Source organism: Lycium barbarum, chromosome 6 (assembly GCF_019175385.1).
Source record: "Lycium barbarum isolate Lr01 chromosome 6, ASM1917538v2, whole genome shotgun sequence".
Lineage (NCBI taxonomy): Eukaryota > Viridiplantae > Streptophyta > Magnoliopsida > Solanales > Solanaceae > Lycium > Lycium barbarum.
The window spans coordinates 108,741,764-108,766,205 of NC_083342.1; the positions used below are offsets into that span (position 1 = coordinate 108,741,764).

Genomic DNA, 24,442 nt, shown 5'->3' on the forward strand with positions numbered 1-24,442 from the left:
AAAATGAAACAAGAAATCAATAATTTTATGCAGACAAATACTGAATATGTATATCAGGCATGGGAAAGATTAAACTCAATGTTAAGAAAATGCCCACACCACGGTATCCAAGATTTTGATATTTTATATATTTTTTATCATGGCCTTAAACCCTCTGCTAGAAATGTAATTGATGCAGCATCAGGAGGATCCATAATAGGAAAGACCACTGCAGAAGCCACACAATTGTTGAATGAAATTTCAGAAAATGCTATTCAATGGCCTTCAAACAGAATGATTATCAAGAAAGCAACAGGACTGAATCAAGTTGAAGCTTTAAATTCATTGACACAAAAAATTGCGACTCTCACACAAAAAGTCCAGGCTATTTAGGTAAACGCTCACTCGCCATCTCAACTTGGGAATCGTGATATCTGTGGAGGTAATCACCCCAATCACGAATGCCAAGCTTCAACTCAAAATGAGAAACAGGTAAGTGCTATTGGTTACAGAAACAATTATTCATTTGGTAGTCCTATGGCACAAAAACATCCGGGATTTCAATAGGAGTAATCCTAATGGTGTTGAAAATCCTCAATGATTTTTTAATCAAAAGCAAAAGTTACAGGCATCACCTGGTTTCCAAAATCAAAATAGAGGGCAACAAAACATTCAACAATTTCAATAACATCCCCAAATAAATCATCAATCAGGCCTCGAAGACTTGTTATATAAGCACTTCAAGAATACTGATGACCTGATACAAAAACACATTAGGGCTACCGACGAGAGGGTCGAAATTCAATAATCAACCATCAAGAACTTGGAGATCCAGGTAAGCCAAATAACAACCCTCATGTCAGGACAAATTCAAGGTGCTCTACCAAGAAATACCGAGAAGAATCCAAGGGAGCACCTCAAAGCCATTGCCCTATGGTCAGGTAAAGCTCTTGATGATCCATATGCGGATGGACAAGGAACTCTACGAGAGGTAGAACAGGTAAATGCGAGAATAAAGAAGAACCTAAGCTTCCAAGTGAACAAAAAGAAAAAAGGAAAAAGGTGCAAGAAAATGAATTGATTAGAAATCCTCAATCTGTACCTCTCCCATTTCCTCAAAAGATGAAACGAGAAAAACTTGACAAATAGTTCTCAAAGTTTCTGGAAATTTTAAAACAGCTTTACATTAATATTCCTTTCACAGATGCTTTGACACAAATGCCTTCTTATGCTAAATTTCTTGAAGATATATTGTCAAGTAAAAGAAAATTGGAAGAAGTTTATGTCGTTAAGCTTACAGAAAAATGTAGTGCAATACTTCAAAATAAGCTTCCACAAAAACTTGGTGATCCAGAAAGTTTTACAATTCCTTGCACTCGAGAGGGTGCTCATTTTGAAAAAGCCAATTGAAGTGACACACCAGTGTCTTTCATTTAACCAAGTACTAAAAAATCGAAAGGAATAATTGAGAATGTTCTCGTAAGAGTTGACAAATTTATCTTCCCAGCAGATTTTATATTACTTGAAATGGAAGAAAATACTGAGGTGCCATTAATTTTAGGTAGACCATTTCTGGCTACAGTTAGAGCAATTATTGATGTCCATCAAGGACAATTGATACTGCGAGTTAATGAGGAAAGAGTGATTTTTGACATGCAGAAAATAATGAAATTTCCCGAGGATGAGTCGTCATCATCTCGTTTTCAAATTGACCTGCTAAATGATCTTGCAGATGAATACAAAGATGATCAGTTGATTACTGATTCATTGGAAAGATGTTTGTCCAAATTAGGTTCGACAAGTGATGATGACCCCATAATAAAAGAAGAAGCTAAAACACTTGAAAAAGATTCTGAAAATGAGGAAGTCTCACCCGAAGAAGTTCAACCAAAAATTGAACTCAAAACTCTTCCTTCTCATTTGAAATATGTTTTTCTTGAATCTGAATTTTTTCCAGTAAGAATTTCATCTTTTTTAACTACAGAACAAGAAAGCATATTAATTGGAGTGTTGAAAGAACACAAAAAGGGCTTTAGGGTGGACTATAACTGACATCAAGGGAATCAATACAGCTATTTGCACGCATAAAATTTTCATGGAGGATAATTACAAGCCAATAGTCCAACCCTAAAGGAGACTGAACCCAGCAATGCAAGAAGTTGTCAAGAAAGAAGTGGTGAAACTTCTAGCAGCAGGTATCATTTACCCGATATCTGACAACCCTTGGATAAGTCCCGTGCAGCGGTGCAGGTAGTTCCAAAGAAAGGAGGTATGACAGTAGTAAAAAATGAAAATAATGAACTTACACCTACCAAAACAGTCACAGGATACAGAGTCTGTATTGATTACAGATGACTTAATGAAGCCACAAGAAAAAACCATTTTCCTATGCCTTTTATTAACCAAATGCTTGAGAGAGTTGCAGGTCATTGTTTTTACTTTTTTCTTGATGAATATTCTGGATACAATCAAATATCGATTACTTCAGAAGATCAGGATAAGACCACATTCACATGCCCCCAAGGTACGTATGATTACCGAAAAAGGCCGTTTGGACTTTGTAACGCTCCTGCTACATTCCAGTGTTGCATGTCAGAAATTTTTTCAGACATGACTGAAAAATTCCTTAAAATTTTTATGGATTATTTCACACTTTTTGGTAAGACATTCGAAGATTGTTTCTATCATTTAACTTTGGTGTTTAAAAGACGTGAAGAGACAAATCTAGTTCTTAACTGGGAAAAATATCATTTTATGGTAACAGAAGGAATTGTTTTAGGACATAAAATTACTGTTAAAGGGTAGAAGTGGATAAGGCAAAAATTGATCTTATAGCAGGATTACCCCCTCCTCCTACTATTAAAGGCACTAGAAGTTTCTTAGGACATGTAGATTTTTACAGAAGGCTATAAAAGATTTTTGAAAAAATTTCAAAACCACTGACTAACCTACTGATGAAAGATGTGAAGTTTGAGTTTTCAGATGATTACAAGAAAGCATTTGAGATCCTCAAAGAAAAATTAATCAACGCCCCAATTGTTGTTTCTCCTGATTGGAGCCAACATTTGAAATAATGTGTGATGCGAGTAACACAGCAGTTGGAGCCGTATTGGGACAAAAGAAGGACAAGATTTTCAGGCCTATCTACTACGCCAGTAGAACATTCAATGAAGCTCAAATAAATTATGCCACAATTGAGAAAGAACTACTGACGGTAGTATTTGCGTTTGACAAATGCCATTCCTATTTGATAGGAAGAAGTTACAGTATTCACTGATCATGCAGCTTTAAAGTATCTCTTAACAAAGAAAGATGCCAGACCTAGATTGTTAAGACGGATACTCCTTTTACAAGAATTTGACCTTGAAATAAAAGGCATAAAAGGATCAGAAAATCAGGTAACTAATCATTTTTCACGTCTAGAAAACCCTCCTACTGAAATATCTGATATCAAAGAGGAATTTCCCGAGGAACATATCTATGCAATCAACAGCAGTTGTAAACCAGCCACCTTGGTTTGCTGACATCACCAATTATCTGGCTTGGGGATAAATCCCAAAAGATTTTTCTTATGAACAAAGAAAAAAACTGAAAAAAGATGCAAGACATTACTACTGGGAAGATCCTTACCTGTTTAAATTTTGTACAGATGAAACAATTATAAGATGTGTACCAGAGACCGAAATGAAAAACATCTTAAGTCATTGCCACGATGGAGCAGTAGGAGGACATTATGGAGGGAGAAAAGCAGTCGCAATGTAACATCCCGTAAATCCGAATTAGGTGTGAATGTATGAATCAAGTATAAAGGTGATATTTTAGCCATCCTAATCCATTTAGGATGAATTTAGCCATACGAATCCATTTGGGATGAACTCGGGTGATAAACAGTCGTTTTGAAGTCAAACCAAAAAGTGAAGTTCTTAAGGCCTTCTAAATTCATCTAAGTCTAAGACAGTCTGTACTTATAGCCAGTTTTTGAGTACTTGCATTAGGAATTTGGGAAAAATTCCTTCTTGAAACTTGTATATCTTTGAAATACCTTTCCAACGGTATATTATGTAGGCCAACCAGACATCCGTACAAAGAGTTATGGCCATTTACAAAAGGTGGCAGAGCTGAATCTTCATTCATGGCCAGTTTTTGAGAACTTTCATTAGGAATTTGGGAAAACTTACTTCTTGAAAGTTGTATATATTTGAAATACCTTTCCAATGGTATATTATGGAGGTCAAACGGACATTCATACAAAGAGGTATAGCCATTTTACTGAAGGGTGGCAGAGCTGAATTTTCACTGGAAATTTCACCCAATGTACGCCCAAGGAGTGTTGGACGTACTTTCAAGTACGGGCCGTACATCCTAGGGCGTACATTGCCCGTTTTTGGCAGAAAACTCGTTTAAAATGGGTATGGTCTTATTTTGTTCCCCTTTTTCATTCTCCTAAACCCTAAGGACCAAATTCTTCTCTCCCAAACTCAAGATACTCTAAGGTAAGCCATTCTAAGTCATTCCAAGTTAATTCTAACATATACCCATGACTATTAATCAAGAATTAATCATTCCTGACCTAGGGTTTTCAAGAAAACTCACATAAAGATCAAGATTCTAGCTTTTGGAGTTCTTCTTCAAAGTTCAAGTTTTTAATTCAAGTTTTGGAGCGATTAAGGTATGTAGAGTTACTATCTACGTGTGGGACATCATTTTTCTTCCCCACGCCTCATAATCCATAAATTATGATTCTTTACAAAAACCAGGGTTTCTATACCATGCTCACGATAACCCTAGGTCCATATCCATAATTATATTATGTATGCATTGTTATAATTTCATCATTGAGTTCTTAATATTTCTTTATGATTATTAAAAATCTGTCTGTAATCTATAAAAAAACTCCATATATCTCATTCCATAGGTTTATGCATGCTAGTTTATGTGATATTATGCTATTTTCAAGAAAATACTATACATGTTTTACAAGTTCATGCAAGCAAGCTATAATTCATGATATCCATGTACAAGCAAGTTATATTCATGAAAACCATGGGCAGCAAGTGCCACTATTTTACATGTTCATGTTTTTGGGATTTGCTTAATTAACCGAGAAGGCTCAGTAAAACCTGAAACTACGTAGCCACCGTAGGATAAGGGTTGTCAGCAAGGAGGCAACACCTTCATTATGCAGTTTGGATCCTTATATGCTTATTATTATTTAAATCTCATATCCCTGGCAAGATGTGAGTGTTCTGCTGGTAGGACGCAAGTACCAGATCATGTTGTCGGTTATACTATAGCACTCCCCATATTACAAGCAGTTATATGTACATGTATTTCCATTGATAAACTGTTTTCAGACTTTACTCACGCTTCATGCTCATGTTCAGGTTATATTCAATTTCAGTTCATGCCTTATACCTATATATATATATATATATATATATATATATATATATATATATATGTAATTATGTCCATGTCAGATACTCATGTTCATGACCAGGATTCAGTTTCAGTTTTAGCCCTTATCATGTTATTTCACACCATGCTTATTTCATTCAGTTGCTTTATATACCAGTACATTCAAAGTGTTGACGTCCCCTTTCCATTTCCTCGGGGCCTGCATTTCACCATGCAGGTACTGATTTACAGGACGACACATCTGCTCAGTAGGACAGCATTCGTATCAGCTTATTGGTAAGCCTCATCTCATTCGGGGTTTAGTTAACTTTTTGTTTTATGATTAGTTATGCATCTAAGGTATGCTTGGGGCCTTGTCCCAGTAAGTATGTTTTCCAGTCAGACTCATGATAAAGGTTTCATAGACTAGACAAGTCAGTTATGTTATGTCAGACATTCGGAGTCGTATAGCCATTTTGGCTTATTCGTGTTATTTCCACACTCATGTTTAAATAAGTATTTTAAGCATTATGACTTATTACGTTTTATAAAGGCTCATCATGCATTCACATTATATTCCGCTCATGATGATTCAGCAAGCCATGTGGTTCGCTCGGTCACATCCAGTAAGGTACCGAGTGCCGTATTTTGCCCAAGCCATGGTTCGGGGCGTGACATGCAAAAGTACTTGAAGTTGGCTTTTTCTGGCCTACTCTGTTCAAGGGCGCAAGAAATTATGTCGCTACTTGCTACAAATGCTAAAGAAGCGGTAACATTTCAAAACGAGACGAGATGCCTCTTAACTCTATTCTGGTATGTGTAATATTTGATGTGTGGGGAATTGACTTTATGCGTCCTTTCCCTCCTTTAAATTACTACGAATATATTGTAGTTGTGGTTGATTATGTTTCAAGGTGGGTAGAAGCAATTGCTACTAGGACAAATGATGCTCGTGTTGTTTGTGTTTTTCTAAAGAAAAATATTTTTTCTAGATTTGGAACTCCACGAATTATCATAAGTGATTAGGGAACTCATTTTATAAACAGACAATTCGCTAGTTTGTTGTCAAGATATGGTGTAACTCATAAAACAGGGACTCCATATCATGCTCAAACAAGCAGGCAAGTAGAAGTATCCAACGAAGACTTGAAAAGAATTTTAGAAAAAACTGTTGGTTCCTCTCGTAAAGATTGATCTTTAAAATTAGATGATGCTTTGTGGGCATACAGAATTGCTTTCAAAACTCCCATAGGCACATCTCCTTATAGGCTAGTTTTTGGAGAAGCTTGTCATTTATCTGTGGAGTTGGAACATAAAGCCTATTGGGCTATAAAATTGTTGAATCTAAATTTTCCAGATGCAGGTAAAAATCGTTTGTTGCTGCTTGATGAATTGGAGGAATTCAGACTTGAAGCATATGAAAATGCTAAATTGTACAAAGAAAAAACAAAGAGATGGAATGATAATTTCATTCGCCATAAAGATTTTAACGTTGGAGATCAAGTCCTATTGTACAATAGTCGGTTGAGATTATTCCCGGGAAAATTCAAGTCGCGTTGGACAAGACCGTATATCGTAACAGAAGTAACCCCCTATGGTGCAATCGAAATACAAAATAAGGATGGGGGAGAAAAGTTCAAAGTGAACGGTCATCGTTTGAAGCCTTACATCACCAGAATCTTCGACAAACATGCTTCAACAATTTTTTTTACTTATATATATATACATATTTTTTTTCTATGTGTATGTATATGCTTTAATGAATTACATACCTCACATTTAATTTATTCTTAATTCTATAAGAAAATGAAAAAAAAGAAGGCAAAACTCTTTAAAAGTTTTTGTCCTGTGGGCACTGTATTAAATCAAATACATATGTTAACTTCTAATATTTTAGTAGTTGAGAGAGTGCATGTGTGTGTAGGTACTTCGACGTGGAAGTCTAGTACATTTTCTTTTTTTATTTATTTTTATTTATTTTATTTTTATTTTTATATAATATAATTTCCAATGGTAAAATATTTAGCCATACTTTAATGAATATATATATATATATATATATATATATATATATATCAAAATTATATACATTACATATGAATATGTCAATACATATGATAAGTACCTATTTACATTATTAATAATATATATAAAAGTTATCCTGCTCATTAAAAATGAAAAAAACAGTGTTCACCATTTTATAGAACTGTTGGGAAATATGACAAGGCCAATTTATCTTGTATAAACTAATAAAGTACTCTCTTTACTTACATGCAGGGAATAGAAGAGGACGGTGATGTGACCTTACTTGGGCAAAAATTGGGAAACAAGGCAGGGAGTTGACAATATGCAAAAAAGGAAAAATGTTACTCAGGGGCAATACAATTGTATTCAATATAATAGTAGCAAAAGCAAATCTGTAAAAGAAAAACCACCGCTTCAATGTAATGCCAAGGAAAGAATTTACCCAAGCCTACTGACAAAGCTTTGATGTGACCCAAGGTAAGGTCATCTCTGCCTAAATACAGAATAACATGTAGAAGTTTCACCACTGTTTAACACTCTAAATAGCCCAGCTATATATCAGTTCCCTAGTTATTTTCCTACATAGTTATTTTCATCAGCAACTTTTCAATACTTCCCACTGTTTTTGGAGTACTATCTAAACTTCTAACTGGTTCGTTTTCTTTTTCTTTTTAAGCACTTTCACCACAATATCTTCTAAGTACTAAATGGCTTCAGTTGAAGAAAATGTTACGGTCCCACAACATGACTGTGAGCCTCACAAAATGACACCCCACAGAATGAGTTACCCCACTTAGACGCAAGTAATTTTATCTCAATTGAAGCGGCAAATTAGGCCTTACAAAGTTACGTCGTAAGTTTATTGACGAAAGAGGCATTGATTTTGCTCCCCATGATGGTCCACAATTCAAGCACGTACATGACATGATTGAAATTTTGCATTGGAAAGAGTTTGCTAAAACTCCTGGAGAAGCAGTATTAATTTTAATTCAGAAATTTTACGCGAACATAAACTTAAAGAATCTCTGCTCAACAGTTCAAGGTAAGACCATAATTTTTACTCCTGAAGCAATTAACGAAGTATATGACACTCCGGATTTAGACGATCATGTTTTTCGGGAGTTGCCACAAGAAATAAATTGGGATGTATTTACCCCACCAATTTACCCGAATGGGATGGACTAGCACTATGATGATCATGGAAGGAGAGATTGGTTTCCTGCTAAGAATCTCTGCATACCAACCAAAACTTGGATGTTATTTCTGAATGATCGGCTGAAACCAGAACGAAACACTACTGAAATAAAGGTAGACAGAGCAGCATGGTTATATGCGATTGAAAACCGTTTCTCCATTAATGTCGGGCAAGTTATTTGTGAAAATATCAAACGTTGTCGAACAAACCGAGCGGTAAGATCTTTTTACCATGGGTTAACTATCACCAGGTTGATTTGTCATTTTGGATTACAACCATCTCCTATGTTGGGATTTCTCCATCCCTCCAAAATTGGGATGGCGAGCCTTAATTAATTAGGACCATGCATTGGACCTGCATCTGAGGACTTACAAGGACCGGCGAGACTACGAAAACAAAAATATGGATATCCAATGACTTTTGAAGATTTACGTAGGATTGAAAGAAAGATCGACACTCTTCTTATGCATCAAAATTTAATGCGTGAAGAAATCACTGCCCTTAAAACCCGTTTTGTGTATCCCATGGGGAATGTAATGAATGAGACAGGTTCAGGTTCGGAAACACCAAATGTTCCCATTGATTGTACCCCGCTAGCATTTCAAGGTATGGATTTTCAGTTTTCTAATACAGGTCAGCAGCAGCAAAGTCAGAACCAGAATATTGAAAATGAGCAACTTTATTTTCAAAGAACTTTGCCACCTATGGCACCATCGCAACTTGGTCTCCATGGTTTTGACACGGAATTGGGCACCATTCAGTTCATGGGATTTGGAGATCCGTCGATTGTTGTTGGTGGAGATGTTAATATGCAACCCGATTAATTATGTGACAAGTGAAAGTGTGAGCAGTAGTGGGTATGACGGTGAAACTTCTAATTGTCAGGAGTTGTACAAGATTTGTTGTGGTTTTCAAGATAGCCGTAATGCGGACAACAATGAACAGTGAAATAGTGGCCCCCAACTTGAGTTTTACAATAGAGGACTATGTAAGATTTAAGTGTGGGGGAGGTAACACCTCTTTTGCTTAAATCCCAGTTTATATACAATAGAAATTGTCGAACAGTTGTTTTTTTTAGTCATTGTGAAATATAGTTGGTGTACTAATTTAAAAAAAAAAAGGTGAAAGAACAATTGATTGATATTGCTGATCTTTTGAGACGTTGTCCTGGAAACTGAATTAAAATTGTTGTTGAAATTTTGAAGAAAAAAAAAGAGCAATAGAGAGATATTGGAAACTTCTTGTTAAAAGAGGAAGCAAGAAAGAATATGTCGAGGTTGAAAAAAAAAACAGAGACGCAGAAGAGATTGATTGTTCAAAAGAAAATGGGAGGCAAATTTTCTTAAGCGAGAAAATAATGTGTAGTGCCTAAAGGAATTCGAGTCACTATTATCCATATGTATCCTACCTGTCCCTAAGCCTAAAATACAACCTTATAAAAGCCCTACATGATCTCAATTCAAAAACTCCTACATTAATGGATAACTACATGATAGTCAAGCTTATAGTTATTTTCAGTAACATGAGATACTTCTTTGTTGAGAGTGAGTTGATTTTTTTTCTACATATGCCCTTTTTTGTTCTATAATAAATACATTCTGTGACATATGAGCATCTCTCTTCATTTGGTGAGACACACTTGGGATTAGAAAATATTGTTATTTCAGTTCTCAATGAGTGAATATGAGTGCGGTTGAAGGTTGTTTGAATTCAAGATTTGATCTTAGTTGATTCTTCTTCACCGAAAAGTCTCATTATTTTGCTTAAATTTATTAGCCACTTCTTTATTAATCTCCTTTGCTCGAGGACAAGCAAGCGTTTAAGTATGGGGGAATTTGATAAGATAAAAAAATACCATGTATAAGCTAAGTTACTATTTAAATTTCAATACTAATAATTTTATTTTCTTTGCAGGAAATACCATAAATTATTAATATATTAAAAATTCATAAGTTAATGGAGCATGTGAGCAAAAAGAAGAGGAAAAGAAGAATGTATCAACTGAACATATTTGTTGGTGAAATATTATTAGCATACAACTGCAATGGCCACTTGCTGAAATTTAAAGAAATGTCCACATGAGCTCACGATAAAAATAGTTATGTATGTACCATTTGTTTTTGGAAAAAAAAAAAAACAGAAGAAAAACAAAACAAGAGAAAAGTCAAATGGTACTTGACAACTTCTTGTTTAAAGGATATGAGGCAACCTGACAACTTGCTTTACATGGCATTGGAAGAATCTAGAAATTCAACATGCTCAGCTGCTTGAAGGGCAATTACGAAGAGGAGAGGGGAGTGCTAAAAAAAATACATTGTTCGATTCCTTAGCCTTTTCCTTAGTTATTCAGTATCGAAAATTATTCTAATTCCTGCTTTTAATTAAATAGTTGAATTATTCTTCTTGAATATTTCTTCTATTTTCTTATTTAATGGACATCGATATTTCCGTTAGTTGTATTAACTCCAATATGGAGTAACTTTCTTTTGTGTTGGGAGAACGATGGACCTTAATATTTTTATATAATAGTAGATATTATTCCTCAATTTCACATGTTTGAGCGGAAGTTTTCTATTTAACCTTTATATGCTTTACAGTTAGATGTTATTTTATTTATTAACGTTTATCTAATTTATACTACCAATTAACTTGCTACTAATTCTGTAATCGAGAGAGGTGGAAGAAGTAACATAGTTAAATGTCATATTGATAGATGTTAACATTTATTTAGTGACATCTATCTCTTTTATGTCGTGATTAATTTTACAATTATTTGTAATCGAGAGAGGCAGATAGTGTATTGATTAGTTATAGCAAGTAAGGCAACAGAAAGGGACTTACTATAAAGAGCATGTTTCTGTTCAAGTATATATTTCTGGTGCTTTAATATTACTATTTTGATAATTAATTTGTATAACCGAGAGCAGTGCGATTAATTCTTCAACTTAAGTAACAATATATAAATGTAATCATGAGAGACATTTATACATTTATGAGATAGAAATTGAAGATTAAAGAATTTACTTTATAATAGAAATATTAAGTAAAGTCAGGATCCCAACATCTTTTATTATATTTGTAAAAATCCAAAATATATCTCCATTGCTCTATTTGCGTATTTTTAGTTAATTAACTCACAACTCAACTCTTTCTGTTTTTCTCAAATAGTAATTAAAACAAGAAACATTCATAGAATAGATAAACCAATCTCTGTGGGTTCGACATCTTTCTATACTATTATTTGACAGAGTACGAGTTAAAATATATATACGCCAGACACTAGTCAATGTTTTTCTCTAAAGTCCTTTAAAATTGTCAAGATTAAATATAAATATAAAAGTTTATCTAGTGCAAAATCAAGCATATTATTGGGTGTGTGTTAACAAGTCCCACGTGAAAAGTAAAAAAGAAAAAGAAGTTACTTATAAGATGTTGGATATTCTTAATGGCGTGAGGCCTTTTTTAGAAAATCGTGATGGCTTGGTTTTGGATATTCTTAATGGCGTGAGGCCTTTTGTAGAAAATTGTGATGGCTTGGTTTAAAGGGAACAATATCACATCATGTTAAGAGTATATTTGACTATTTTTTCTCCAATACTTGTACTTCATTATCATAGCCAATGGTTCGGCGAAACGAGTATGGAGATGGAAAATTGATAGTTTTGGGTCTGCCTTAGTGCCTTTACCTGTCTATGAGCCGGTTTGATACCTCTAATTGCTTTAAAGACGGATACACAATAAAAGAAACTAGTGAACTTTGGTTTCCATAAATACACGGTTGATGTCAATAGCACACAATTAAGCTCATAAATAGTACGGGTCATGTAAAACTTAGTTCAAGGGAGGGAGAGATTGTTGGGTGTATGTGAACAAGGTCCACATAGGAAGTAGAAAAAAAAGGTACTTATAAGGTGTTGCATAATCTTAATTATGAGATCTTTTGGGAAAATCATATAGGTTTGTTCCAAAGTGAACAATATTATATCATATTAAGAGAATCTTTGATCCCCCTTGCCCCCCCCCCCCCCCCCCACAACACACGTTTTCTGGTGTATATCCCATTTTAGTCAACTTCTATCAGTAATATCCACTAAATAATTTCGTCATTATTTAATTGTCGCATTATAATTCTAATATTATAATCCCTATATAAACGAAGTAACTAACACCAACCAAACGGCTCCTAAAAGTGGTACCGTATGTATTTTTAAGGGTTCAAAGCCCATTTTCACTTATTTATCTTTTTGTGAATAAAACCCATATAAATTAACATCAAACCTCTAATATTCATACAAATCAGGTAGATTCTTTCATACCAAATTGTTGGTATCTAAGTAATTAGACATAAATAGAAAGGGGGAAGGAAGAATTTAGAGAAAAGAGGAGAATTCGAGAAGAAGAAATGGAAATTTGATTTATCTCAATTCATAAAACTACAATGAGGTTATGTATATGTGTGTGTATATATATACACAACAAGTCACGCAAATGAAATGTCACAATGAGAAATTACAAAAATAAAGAAAAGGCCAAAAGACAAGCTGGTAACTACAACAGAATTTTCCGCCAAAACTGGCTGATGACAAGTTTTGAAAAGTAGATGGAGCATTGGTAAGACCAAATGGCATCACTAAGTATTCATAGTGATCTAAATGTATTCTAAAAGCAGTTTTTGGTATATCCTCAGTATGCATTCTTATCTGGTGATAGCCAGATCTGAGATCAATTTTGGATAAGATCATGGCTTCTCCAAGCTCATCCAATAGATCATCAATGATGGTAATAGGGAACTTCTCCTTAATGGTTTGTTGGTTTAGCTCTCTATAGTCAACACATAACCTCCAAGTACTATTTTTTTCCCACAAGGACAACAGGTGAAGCAAATGGACTATTGCTATATGGATAATTCCCTGAGTGAGCATGTCTTTTATCAACTTTTCTATGATATCCTTCTTGAGAAAGGAATATATGTATGGTCTGAGGTTATAGGTTTGGTGTGAGGAAGTAGATGAATTTTGTGATCAAAGATACCTCTGGAAAGGGGAAGGGCAGTAGGTTAAAAAAATGGTGTTGGTATTGAGTGAGTAAAGGGTTTAAAAGTTCAGGAATGTCACTGTTAGAAGGTAGTTGTAATGCATACATTTGGTAAGGTAGTGATTCTATGGGTGTAATATGGAGCATGAATAACTGAGCATCATCCATTTTCAGCTTATTGGTGGCTTTAGTACCAGATATTTGACATTTAGGATGATTGCCTTTTAGGACATGCAGTTTCCCCTGATAATTGTGGAAAATAGTTAGTTTAGCAAAATCCATAGTGATTAGACCAAGAGTGAGCATCCAAAGAACCACTAGCACAATGTCATACTTGCCAATGGAAAACACTATCAAATCAGAACCATAAGTGGTGCCTTGTAACAACCATTTAAATCCTCTTACTACACCGGTAGTAGGAGCTTCAGTACCATTACCAATACTGACATTTTGAGGTTGTCAGGAGAAATGATACATCCAAGCTTTTTTGCAGTGTCACAAGTAATAAAGTTGTGAGTACTACCACTGTCAATCAAGATGTGCATGGGTCGTTTATCAGAGTAACCGGTAATTCTAATAGTTTGAGCTCCTCTCACTCCAGTTAGTGCATACATAGAAATTGTTGGGTGTTGTCATCAGGAGGAACTATCTCTTCTTGAATTCCGACCTCCTCCAGGTGCTCAGGATCCTCTCCCTCTAAGATGAACATCTGTTTAGGGAGATTACATCTATGACTAGGAGTGTATTTTTATTTATAGAAATAACATAGCCCTTGAGCTTTCATTTCCTACATTACACTAGGGGATATTATTCTCTTGTTTCTGCCCACTATTGGAGGAAGTGTAATAACTTAGGATTGGTAAGTATTTGAGTGAAAGTGAGGTTTAGATCTGGTTGTTTTTTTTTTAGTAGTGGGTTGATTTGTGGTAGGTTGATATTTCTGAGCTCTCTAATTAGCTGTTAAGGCTGTCTCTCTCGCAAACCTATAGACTTATGACAGTGTGGTAGGACTTTGGAGCATACTAGTGTAGGCTATTTCAGGTTTCAGTCCGCCTAAGAAGCAACTAATAGCTTAAGAAGGAGTAAGATAGACTTGAGTTAAGAGTCTATCAAAAATAGTTTGAACTCCTTCACAGATCCCTCCTATCTCAATTGTTTCAACGTAATCATAGGATCTGCAAACACCTCTCCAAATCGGTCAGTTAAGGCTTCTAAATATTCATCCCATCTAGGTAGTGGTATAAAGCCCCTACCTCTCATATAGGATTGATGCCAAGCTATGGCATCATCATCAAAATAGAGTGATACAGTTTTCACTCGTTGTCCCAATGGCACATCATCAAAGCAGAAATATTGTTTAACCTTATGCAACTAAGTAAGGAGATTATTCCCATTAAATCTAGGAAAATCAACCCTAGAAATTCGATTAAAAGAGGACTAATAAGGACTAGCACCCATGATACCTTGAGAATTGACACCTTCAGTTCTAGATCCAGACAGTTGAACTTCTTCAGCTCGATTATCAACTAAAGGCGACCCTTTCTGTTGATTCTGTTGTTGAAGCCCTTCAATTCGCTCATCATCTGCAGGTAAATAACATCCCTTTGCTCCAGCATCTCCTGTCGCTTAAGAAATTCACCTTGCTGCACAGCCAGATCTCCAAGCAACTCGTTCATATCTGGAGCTTGGCTCGTACCCGTAGTAGTAGTTTCGCCTTTTATCATGGAAGCAACCCAATCTCGATGATCTGATACCAAATTGTTGGTATCTAAGTAATTAGACAGAAATAGAAAGGAGGAAGGAAGAATTTAGAGAGAAGGGAAGCAGAAAAGTGGAGAACTCGAGAAGAAGAAAGGAAAATTTGATTTGTCTCAATTCATAGTCTACAATGAGGTTGTGTGTGTGTATATATAGACACACACAACAAGTCACGCAAATGAAATGCCACAATAAGAAATTATAAAAATAATAGAAAAGGCCAAAAGACAAGCTGGCAACTAACTCCAACAGAATTTCCCACCAAAACTGGCTAATGACAATTCTAGCCTAATTTGTGACTCTAGCCACTATTTTGTGCATCATTCTTCTGATTATTAGGAGCAGCTCCTTTTTCTGCTAAAATTAAAGCTTTACAAGACTAAAGACTTACTCGGCCAAGCTCTTGAAAAGCCAAATCAATTTTTATTTTTAATCTATTGTCGAGAATTTTCTTGATTCGCTTAAACTGTTAATACAATTTGTTGTTTCACTTTTATTGCCGCTGCAATTTCAAATTTCGGTTACTTGAATTTCGTATGTTGTGACGCCCTTGAGGCTTTCTATTTAATAATATCAAAAAGTTCAATGAATTGGAATTTCTCTATTGGTATAGGTCATTTTGGGGCAAACTACAAATTAACTCAAAGCAAATTGTTCCCAAGCGTTTTGAAAATAAAGTTATCCATTAATCCACATGTTAATTTCCTCTCTGAAACTCATTCCTGATCAATGAATAATAAAATATAAAACTCACTATCACCATCAATGCGCACACACGTCAAAGTTGTGCGGTTTGGAGGTTGGACCCAGACAATGTCAAAAAAAATGCTGCACCTCAAAATTGTGCCGTTGACAAGATGAATAGCATTAAGCTTCATTGTTTCATGAATATACAAAAGCTAGAAAATATCAAGAACACTATCAAAATTATTTTATTCAAACTTTTAAATTGGGGAATGGTCTTACAATAATATCTCTTCCCTCTATAAAATAATAAAAGAATGAAAACTATTCAACATTCACTGCATATACCATCTGAACTTTATGAGAGCCATCCGACCATGTTATAATCCCAAAATTGTAACCCATTGATGCCTTCTTACCATCAAATGAGACTTCAAAAGAAGCTTTCTTTATTCCTTTCACAAAGGCAATCTTTCTTGGATAAACATTAACAACCAAACCAGGTGGAGCGATAACTGAAGAAGTATAAGTGGCATATGGAGAACCAACATTCGTGACAACTCTTTTGACTCTCATAACCCCTTGATTTTGCTTAAGTTTTTCTACAGAGATTGAAGGGTAATTTATGTGTGATATGAGTTCCTTTTTAGTAGTATTAGCATTTCTTGGACAATCAAAGTTATTTTTCTTTGATACTACTAATCTAAGTTCTTTTTCTTTGTAGCCATAATAACAAAGGAAGTTATAGTAATCGTTCATGGTTGTTTCAAATACTAAGCCCGGATTCAGAGCTTTAATAGGGTTTAATTCGCCGGCACCAATTTCATGTGGACTTGCATGAAGACTTGACGTATTTGTCAAGGGATTTCCCAGATTGTTGGATATTGTTGCTGCAATGGAAAAAATGAAAATTCAATTACTATCAGCAAAGTTTGAAGGAGAATAAGAAGTGGTTAGATTAAAGGCGAAATACATAAATGATCCCTTTAAGTTGTCTACAACGATCATATAGATTTCTTTCGATCTCCACTTAATCATTTCTTTGGAAAAGATTTTTTCCTATATTATTTATAAATCATAGGAGTACTAAATATTTTAACGTAAACTTGATATGTCATATACCTGTTGTCATGATAGCAGATTTAATCATTGAGAAGCTCCATGTTGGGTGAATTGATTTAATGAAGGCCATAGCTCCACTAACATGTGGACATGCCATTGATGTTCCTGATGTTATGCCAAATAAAGATGATTTTTTTTCATCTTGATTGGGTATCATAGCCGATAAAATGCCAACGCCAGGAGCAGTTATATCAGGCTGCACACCAAAATTTAAAGGTCATAGTCAAGTAGTTGCACATAGTTTATCACTCGAGTTTAACTTATATATATGTACGGACAGTGTAGATACATTTTTATTTAAAAGTTAATTCCACAGTACTAATTTGAATTTGAAATTCATTCTCTTTGAACCAAACTACATACGTGAGTACATATATTTGCATGATAACAAGTATAGTACTCATATTATTTCAACTTCTTGAACAGAAGTAATTTATCTATTATAGATGTAACTTTGGAAATTGATGAAGTTGACGCCTATGAGTAAGGCAAAAAAGCAAAGTAACTAATTTTTAAGACAGAGAAAAAAGAGTTTAATTAGAACCTTAAGAATATTCTCTGTAAGTGTTGCAGGTCCGCGTGAAGAAAAATCAGCAACTACTGGAGCTGGCTTAAACCTAAGAATCTCGTTAGCCGGATATATAGTTGCCAATGGGTTCCTATAATTTGATGTAAACATTAAGTGTGAATAAATATTTATCATAATATATCGTAATGACAAAAGGTGAAGATAAAATTTTGTAATAAATGTCTTAGTCTTACTGGGAGGAATTAATATATTGAAGAATTTGTGCACCAGCCAGCTTTCCAAATTCAGCAAATGGAAAGTTGCCTGAATCAAATGGAGAAGTTTTCTCTTGCTCGTCTATTAAAATCAAACCCTTTGCATCGGCATCTTTCACAACCAATTTCTTGATTTCTCTTGATATTGACCAGTCATCATTCATACAAACAATTATTTTACCAGCAACTCTTTTGGCATCCAATGACCCTGGCATACAATACCTGCTTGCGTGCATTTTCTCAGAAAAAAATATAGTACAAATGTTTTTTTTAACAAGAAGCAGTTCCATGTTTCAAATGTTTTTTTTTTTTTTTGAACATTCAAGCAGGGGAGCCAAGGGGACGCAAGCGGTTCGTCCAGTACATACATACATATATATATGTATATATATATATATATATATATATATATATATATATAGACACATATATTCTTTATATATATAATATATGTTGTATCTCTTTTGGCTTCTTCATAGGTTTATTCTTCATATTTTGAATCTTATTAATGAAAATCGATCGGACTCTGACACTGCTTCAAGTATATACGAATGACCCATCTAGATTGAAACAATGGGGCTATTAGAGATTCTAATTTCAAAAAGAATTATGCAACTGATTAATTAATGTGTGTGATCAATTATTTGCTAATTTCATGATGAAATTAAAGAAGAATGAAAATAACAATAGAAACAAGAAAAGGGAGTACCTGGCTTGAGAAGTTAACGAGGGGTGGAAAGGAATATTGTCACCGAAAGCAAGCGGATAAGTTTTGGATCGACCAGTAGGATTAAAACTTATTCCTGTTCCCTATTGGAATATTAACCAATAAATAAAAATATTGAAAACACATAAAAACATACTAGTAAGAGTGACGGAATCTTAAATTAAATTTAAGAAGATATCCTTTTTTCAATCGCATAAAACAAAAATCTCATATAAAATGAATAAATGAAATAATGACCCTGGTTTGGACGCAAAACATATAGTAATACAGATTCGACATAATCTAGCAACTTTATCCCAAATCATGCCGTATGTATATATTTTAGAAATCAACTAAGTATGTACATATAATAAACTATGAACCCATTATCATGAATAAGTTGTGATTTCAGTGGCAGGCAAGGGATCACCAACTTTAAATTGTGGATTCAAATTAATCGAGCCAGTAAATTTCCTACACTAGTTGAGTTTAATAAAAATAAAAATAAAAACAAGATGAGTACGTAATAATTAAGAATATTATTTTTACCTTCAAGGAGACATTGTTTCCCAAGACCACATTGGACTGAAATTTTCTATCAATAGTAGAAGCAGCAACAGTGAAAATCCAAGGAGCAGAGTTGGTTACAGTGTAAGGATCAGGCCCCTCATTCCCACCAGAACAAACAACAACAACACCTCTCTCAGCAGCATGAAAGGCCCCAATGGCAATAGGGTCATCTTTGAAGTCAGTTTGAAAAACAAAACTCCTCCCAATAGATATTGAAATTATGTCAACTCCATCTTTAATTGCATCATCAATTGCTTTGAGTATAGCAGAACCTTGAGAATTTCCCTCTGAACATGCTTTATAAGTTGCTACCCTAGCAGAGGGTGAGCCTCCCCTAGCAATGCCACTTGCTAGGCCAAAGTAAGTTGCATTAGGGACAAATGCACCTGCTGCTATGGAGGCTGTGTGTGTCCCATGACCTTCTTTGTCTCTTGGTGTTCCATTAGGTTTTGATGGTATTGTTGTAGTGCTGCTAGTGTTTTTAGCTAATTTGGCGATGCTGGAATCTTCTCCAATATTGTAAAATCTTGCTCCTATCAACTTCCTACAATAAATTTAATTTGAAGCATGTTAATTAGTTGAATTTTTTTAGGTAATCTGGAGAATGGGTGACGCTACGAGGGGGATTCCCACCTAAAAGCAGTTGGAAACACGATCGACAAGCCAAATTTCATTGGAAATTAACAATTTTCTGATAGTTATTCGATTTGATCCAGATGAAAATGGACTGACCAATGAGATTTTCATGCCTTTTATTGAGCAAGTCATATGTATACCTTTTTTTCAAATCAAGATTGGTTGTTTAACCTCTTAGTAATGTGTTATAGAAAGAGATAAGGGTCAAAAACACACCTCAACTATCACTTTCTTTTGTGTTTCATACCTGAACTATCCGAAATGAGACTTTTCTACCTAAACTATCACCAAATAGTTGGAAAAACACACCTCGACTTATATATGATGGTGCTTGTACTACACTCTCTATTTTTGTTTTAAAATCTTGCCACGTGGCACTCCGCGTGGATAAATAATTCCACCGTGGCAGAACTAATTGTTAGGTTAAAAGTTAATTCCACGTGGATAATCTGCCCACATTTGCAAAAGACATTCTTCCCCATTTTGACAAGAAAATATGACCAATGAAGAAGATGAAGGTGAAGAAGACGAAGGTAAACAAAATGAAGGAGAAAATCTGATTAGCTCTTACGGAAGAAGAAAATGAAGAACAAGGCTGATAATGAAGAAGAAATAAATGAGAAAATCTGCACAAGAGAAGAAGAAATGAAGAAAAATGGTTGAGACATGAAGAAGAAGGGGGAGAGCTTAGTTTTAGAATTAATTAGAAAATTAAAAAAAAAAATGAGTTAGCTCATATATAACTGTTACATATGCCAAATGGACGAAATTTTTTGAGAAAATTATGCTTCATGCGCATTTTGGTGTTTGAGGTCAAACATTTAGTCTAGTCAGCATTCAGGTGTGTTTTACTAACTATCTGATGATAGTTTAGGTAAGTCTCACTACGGATAGTTCAGATATGAAACACAAATAAAAGTGATAGTTGAGATGTGTTTTTGACTCTTTTATCTCTTAAAAAGAAATGATGAAGTTTGTTTTGGTGAATATTGTAAGTGGAAACAAAAACCAAAAAAAGGAGGAGAAAAAGGAAAAAAGTAATGACCTATTGCAGTTTGACTTGGCAAAGTCAAATCCTTCCATGCAGACTCCTTTCCATCTTGATGGTACTTCTCCAATATGTTGGTCATCGAAACTAGGCGACTCGGGCCATATGCCTGAAAATAAAGTGTGATTTTCACACATAGGAATTTTATCGTTAATAATTTGGTCTCGGAAAAAAAAAATCGTGCAAAAATAATTGTTTCTTCTTTAGAATCTAGAGGAAAATCTTGATGAGTTGCGAGGATTTTTTCACCACTTGTGGCTAAAATCTTAACTTTTGTGACTAAAAAGTTAAAAAATGACTAACTACCTAGATAGTCCTTTAACCTTGGCTAAGTTTGTACGGCTAATTTAAAGATATTTGTTCACTAGCTAAGTTTGTATGTCTAACTTAAAGTAGACAGTTTTATCAAGTAAAGATGCTTATCTAGTCACTAGCTAAGTTTGTATGTCTAACTTACAGATAGTGCGTCAAGTTTATGAGGCTATCTAAGTATTTAGCCTTAAAAAATTATTTACTGCCAGAAAGAACCTGTGTCAATAACTCCAATTATAACATCATAAGATGAAGCATGGTTGTAGTGGTAGCTGGAATAAGAAGATCCAACGACACCCAAAAAATCCCAGGAGCGTGTTGTGTGAAGTTGAAGTATCGGATCTGGAAATACTGATACAACCTCCTCATGACCTGCTTAATTAATTTTCCAATTAAATAAAATTAATGCATAATTTTTGAAATAAATAAATAAATATTAAACGCGCATGTGTGGCAAAAATGAATAAACGACTATATATCATAATTAATGATAACCGTACGAACATTAAATCGACATTACTTTAAAATTATTTTGGGATCGGAGTGAAGGAGATCCGAGACACTTCGAGTTAGGAGAGATATTTTGTGAGAGTCGAACAATGTACCTCTTATTCGAGGTAATAGCTTTATTAGTGATCATGAGTTATCACTCAATTCCAAAATTAATATAATATCTTATAGTAACTTAATTAGAATTTTAAACTTAAAAATAATAGTGAAAATTGTACGATGTTGTATGAAAAATAAGTTTAAAACCATTTTGTTTAATTTCAAAATAGTAGTGTTGAATCTTTTTTTTTTTCTTTTGGGAGACAAATGGAGTAATTTCCATGTGTTGATCATGAATCACAACTATTGGTTAACAAATTTATGAAGTGGTAAAATATTAGTTTAGAAACTCCAAATTAAGAGTGATAATTCCTCGCTAGAATGAATTCAAACTAATTTTTGAGGAATAAGAAAATTATTAATGGAAAGCTCAAGAGTCAAGATAGGTGATTCGTTGTTTTTCATCTCAAAGGTGTGTGGCTCCACAAAGGCACAAACTATAATTTCTTAAATCGTCAATTTAAATTACAAAGAGGAATTTAAATCTTTTGGAGACACACAACTTATAATAATTAAGAAAGAGAAACACCTAGAATATTTTATTCTTCTCCTTAATTACGCTTTACAAGTATAAGCAACTAAAAAGCAAAAAGAAAAGAATCTTACGTGACAAAAGGGTGGCTTCTTCTTCTGTAAGCAAGGCACAAAAGCCCCTATAAGCATGATGGTAGGAATGTCTCAATGAGATTCTCTCACTTTCTTCACTGTTCCAAAAGTAAAACAAATATTATTTTAGTTTGTAGGTCCATGATATCTTCCACAATGTATATACAAGTTCAACGTCATGCACAGTAGATGTTAAAATCCCTTCTTTATATTTTGAAAGTAAAACAAATATTATTTTAGTTTGTAGGTCCATGATATCTTTCACAATGCATATACAAGTTCAACGTCATTTTATGCATAGTAGATGTTAAAATTCCGATATATCCTGGCTTCACCACTGATCATAGATTATACAAGCTACTATGCAGGATGTCCAAAATCATAACCTAGTATACTTAATATTTTTCTTAATTTTTATTGCTTATTTTCCAGCCAAATGAAGGGAAAAAGAGTGTGCAAGTAAGCATAGTATATAACCTTGGGATAACGGATGACAACATCTGAAGATGAGTTAACTCTGCAATTTCAGCTGTGTCTCCACTGTTGTTCAAAGGACTACCCATATACACAATGTAAGGCTGCATATAATGATCCAGGCAAAGTTTGTAAAATAAACAAATAAGAAAATAAAATAAAAAGAAAGAAGAAGGATAACACTGTGTGACAAGCCTGCATGCAGGCCAAAAACAGGAATAAAATCAAAAAAGCAAAGAGAGTTACTCGTTCAAAATAATTTGAATATAGAAAAGTATTCATGATACATATCACTTAGTTCAATACAGGGATCAAAGTATATACAATCTAGAACTAAATTTAAAATGCAATAAGTTACTATATAAATACAATTTACAATACAATGAGCAATTCAAATACTCGAAATTTCACTCTCTAATCAATTTTCCCAAATTCTAAAACAAAACTAAAGAGAAAATTAACTACCTTGGGAGTCTGATCATTTGATGCAATGCAATAAGTTATCATAAGAAAGAGCGTCGAGATAATACGAGAAAATTGAAAAAGAAAAGCCATAGCATAGAGTATTACTCATGCAACTAAATCCTTTGTCGATCGACAAGAAGAGAAGTATATATAGGCTTTTATAGCTTCTTGTTTCTCTCATATTTTTGTATTATTATCTTTTCATATTATATTTATACTAGTGATTAATCTTACAAGATTACCTAGCTATTAATCAAGTAAATGGAAGAGGAAAGGATTAGTCACATGATTTCTCGAAAAAGGGGGAAAAGTTGAAGTACATGACAAGCAAGCACTTTCGCACTATGCATGCACTAGTGTTGTGTCGTTGGATACACCTCAAACGTTTGCAATATTAATATTCTTTGTTCAGCCACCTAAGTGACGCCCTATATCACTTTTTTTAACATCGATTCTTCTTAATTAATACTCAAAATATTATTGATAAACTGGTTAGTGATTAATTGTTTTTTAATGCGGAACAAAAGATGAAAAAGAACAATCAAATTAAAGGCGATCAAGTGATAAGAGAAAATAAACAAAATTGGCGCAACGTAGATTTTAGGAGGTGTTTTTGCATATTTTGCCTTTCAAGAGTAATGTCAAATACCATTACATACAGCGTACATGTGATCACCGCTAATTTTCAGAGGAAAAAGGGAAGAATATAAACAAACACTTGAAATCTAATTAATTAATTAATTCGTTGGAGAAAAAGACTCTAAGAATCAATGAAGTGACTCACTTTACACCAAGAGTTTGGAAGAAGCTGAACATGCAAAATGCTTATACCATTGTTCATCGACCTTTACTCTTCCTGATTAAATTATATAATTTGTTCGCTGAAGTATCCGTGAATTAACACCCCTTTTCAGCACCAACACTATCTTTCACAGTAATACATTGTGATATTGTGTTTAGTTAAAGCCGTAGAATATAAGGATAGTAAGGTGAAAGAAAATAAGAGAATTAAAGAAACAATTATTATAAACTAGAACAG

General features: G+C 34.1%; 1 protein-coding gene, 1 long non-coding RNA gene and 1 other non-coding gene across 3 annotated transcripts; all 3 read right to left on the minus strand.

The window, feature by feature from the left end:
• Positions 1–107, minus strand: LOC132601005 (small nucleolar RNA R71). The gene has a single exon (XR_009567457.1). It is a non-coding gene; the product is annotated as a small nucleolar RNA R71 (small nucleolar RNA).
• Positions 108–12,991: 12,884 nt separating this feature from the next.
• LOC132645363 (uncharacterized) lies at positions 12,992–15,537 on the minus strand. Its single transcript, XR_009584093.1, has 2 exons — positions 15,094–15,537; positions 12,992–13,873 (listed from the first exon to the last, which is right to left on the minus strand). It is a non-coding gene; the product is annotated as an uncharacterized LOC132645363 (long non-coding RNA).
• A 713-nt stretch (positions 15,538–16,250) lies between these two features.
• On the minus strand, positions 16,251–23,763 carry LOC132599955 (CO(2)-response secreted protease-like). The gene is made up of 11 exons (XM_060313100.1): positions 23,404–23,763; positions 22,942–23,042; positions 22,465–22,562; positions 21,466–21,621; positions 20,935–21,046; positions 19,233–19,797; positions 18,687–18,787; positions 17,957–18,199; positions 17,739–17,853; positions 17,195–17,390; positions 16,251–16,962 (listed from the first exon to the last, which is right to left on the minus strand). Exons 1-11 carry the CDS (start codon positions 23,491–23,493, stop codon positions 16,397–16,399), a joined length of 2,343 nt encoding a protein of 780 aa, XP_060169083.1. The 5' UTR covers positions 23,494–23,763; the 3' UTR covers positions 16,251–16,396.
• Between the last annotated feature and the right edge of the window lie 679 nt (positions 23,764–24,442).

Excerpts from the sequence above, each read along its gene's own strand:
- LOC132599955 (XM_060313100.1), bottom strand. The coding sequence starts at position 23,493 with ATGGCTTTTCTTTTTCAATTTTCTCGTATTATCTCGACGCTCTTTCTT. Across the intron at positions 21,047-21,465 it reads AATTGGAGTTATTGACACAG|GCATATGGCCCGAGTCGCCT; the intron begins GTTCTTTCTGGC and ends CTTTATTTTCAG. Across the intron at positions 19,798-20,934 it reads GCCAAGTCAAACTGCAATAG|GAAGTTGATAGGAGCAAGAT; the intron begins GTCATTACTTTT and ends AATTTATTGTAG.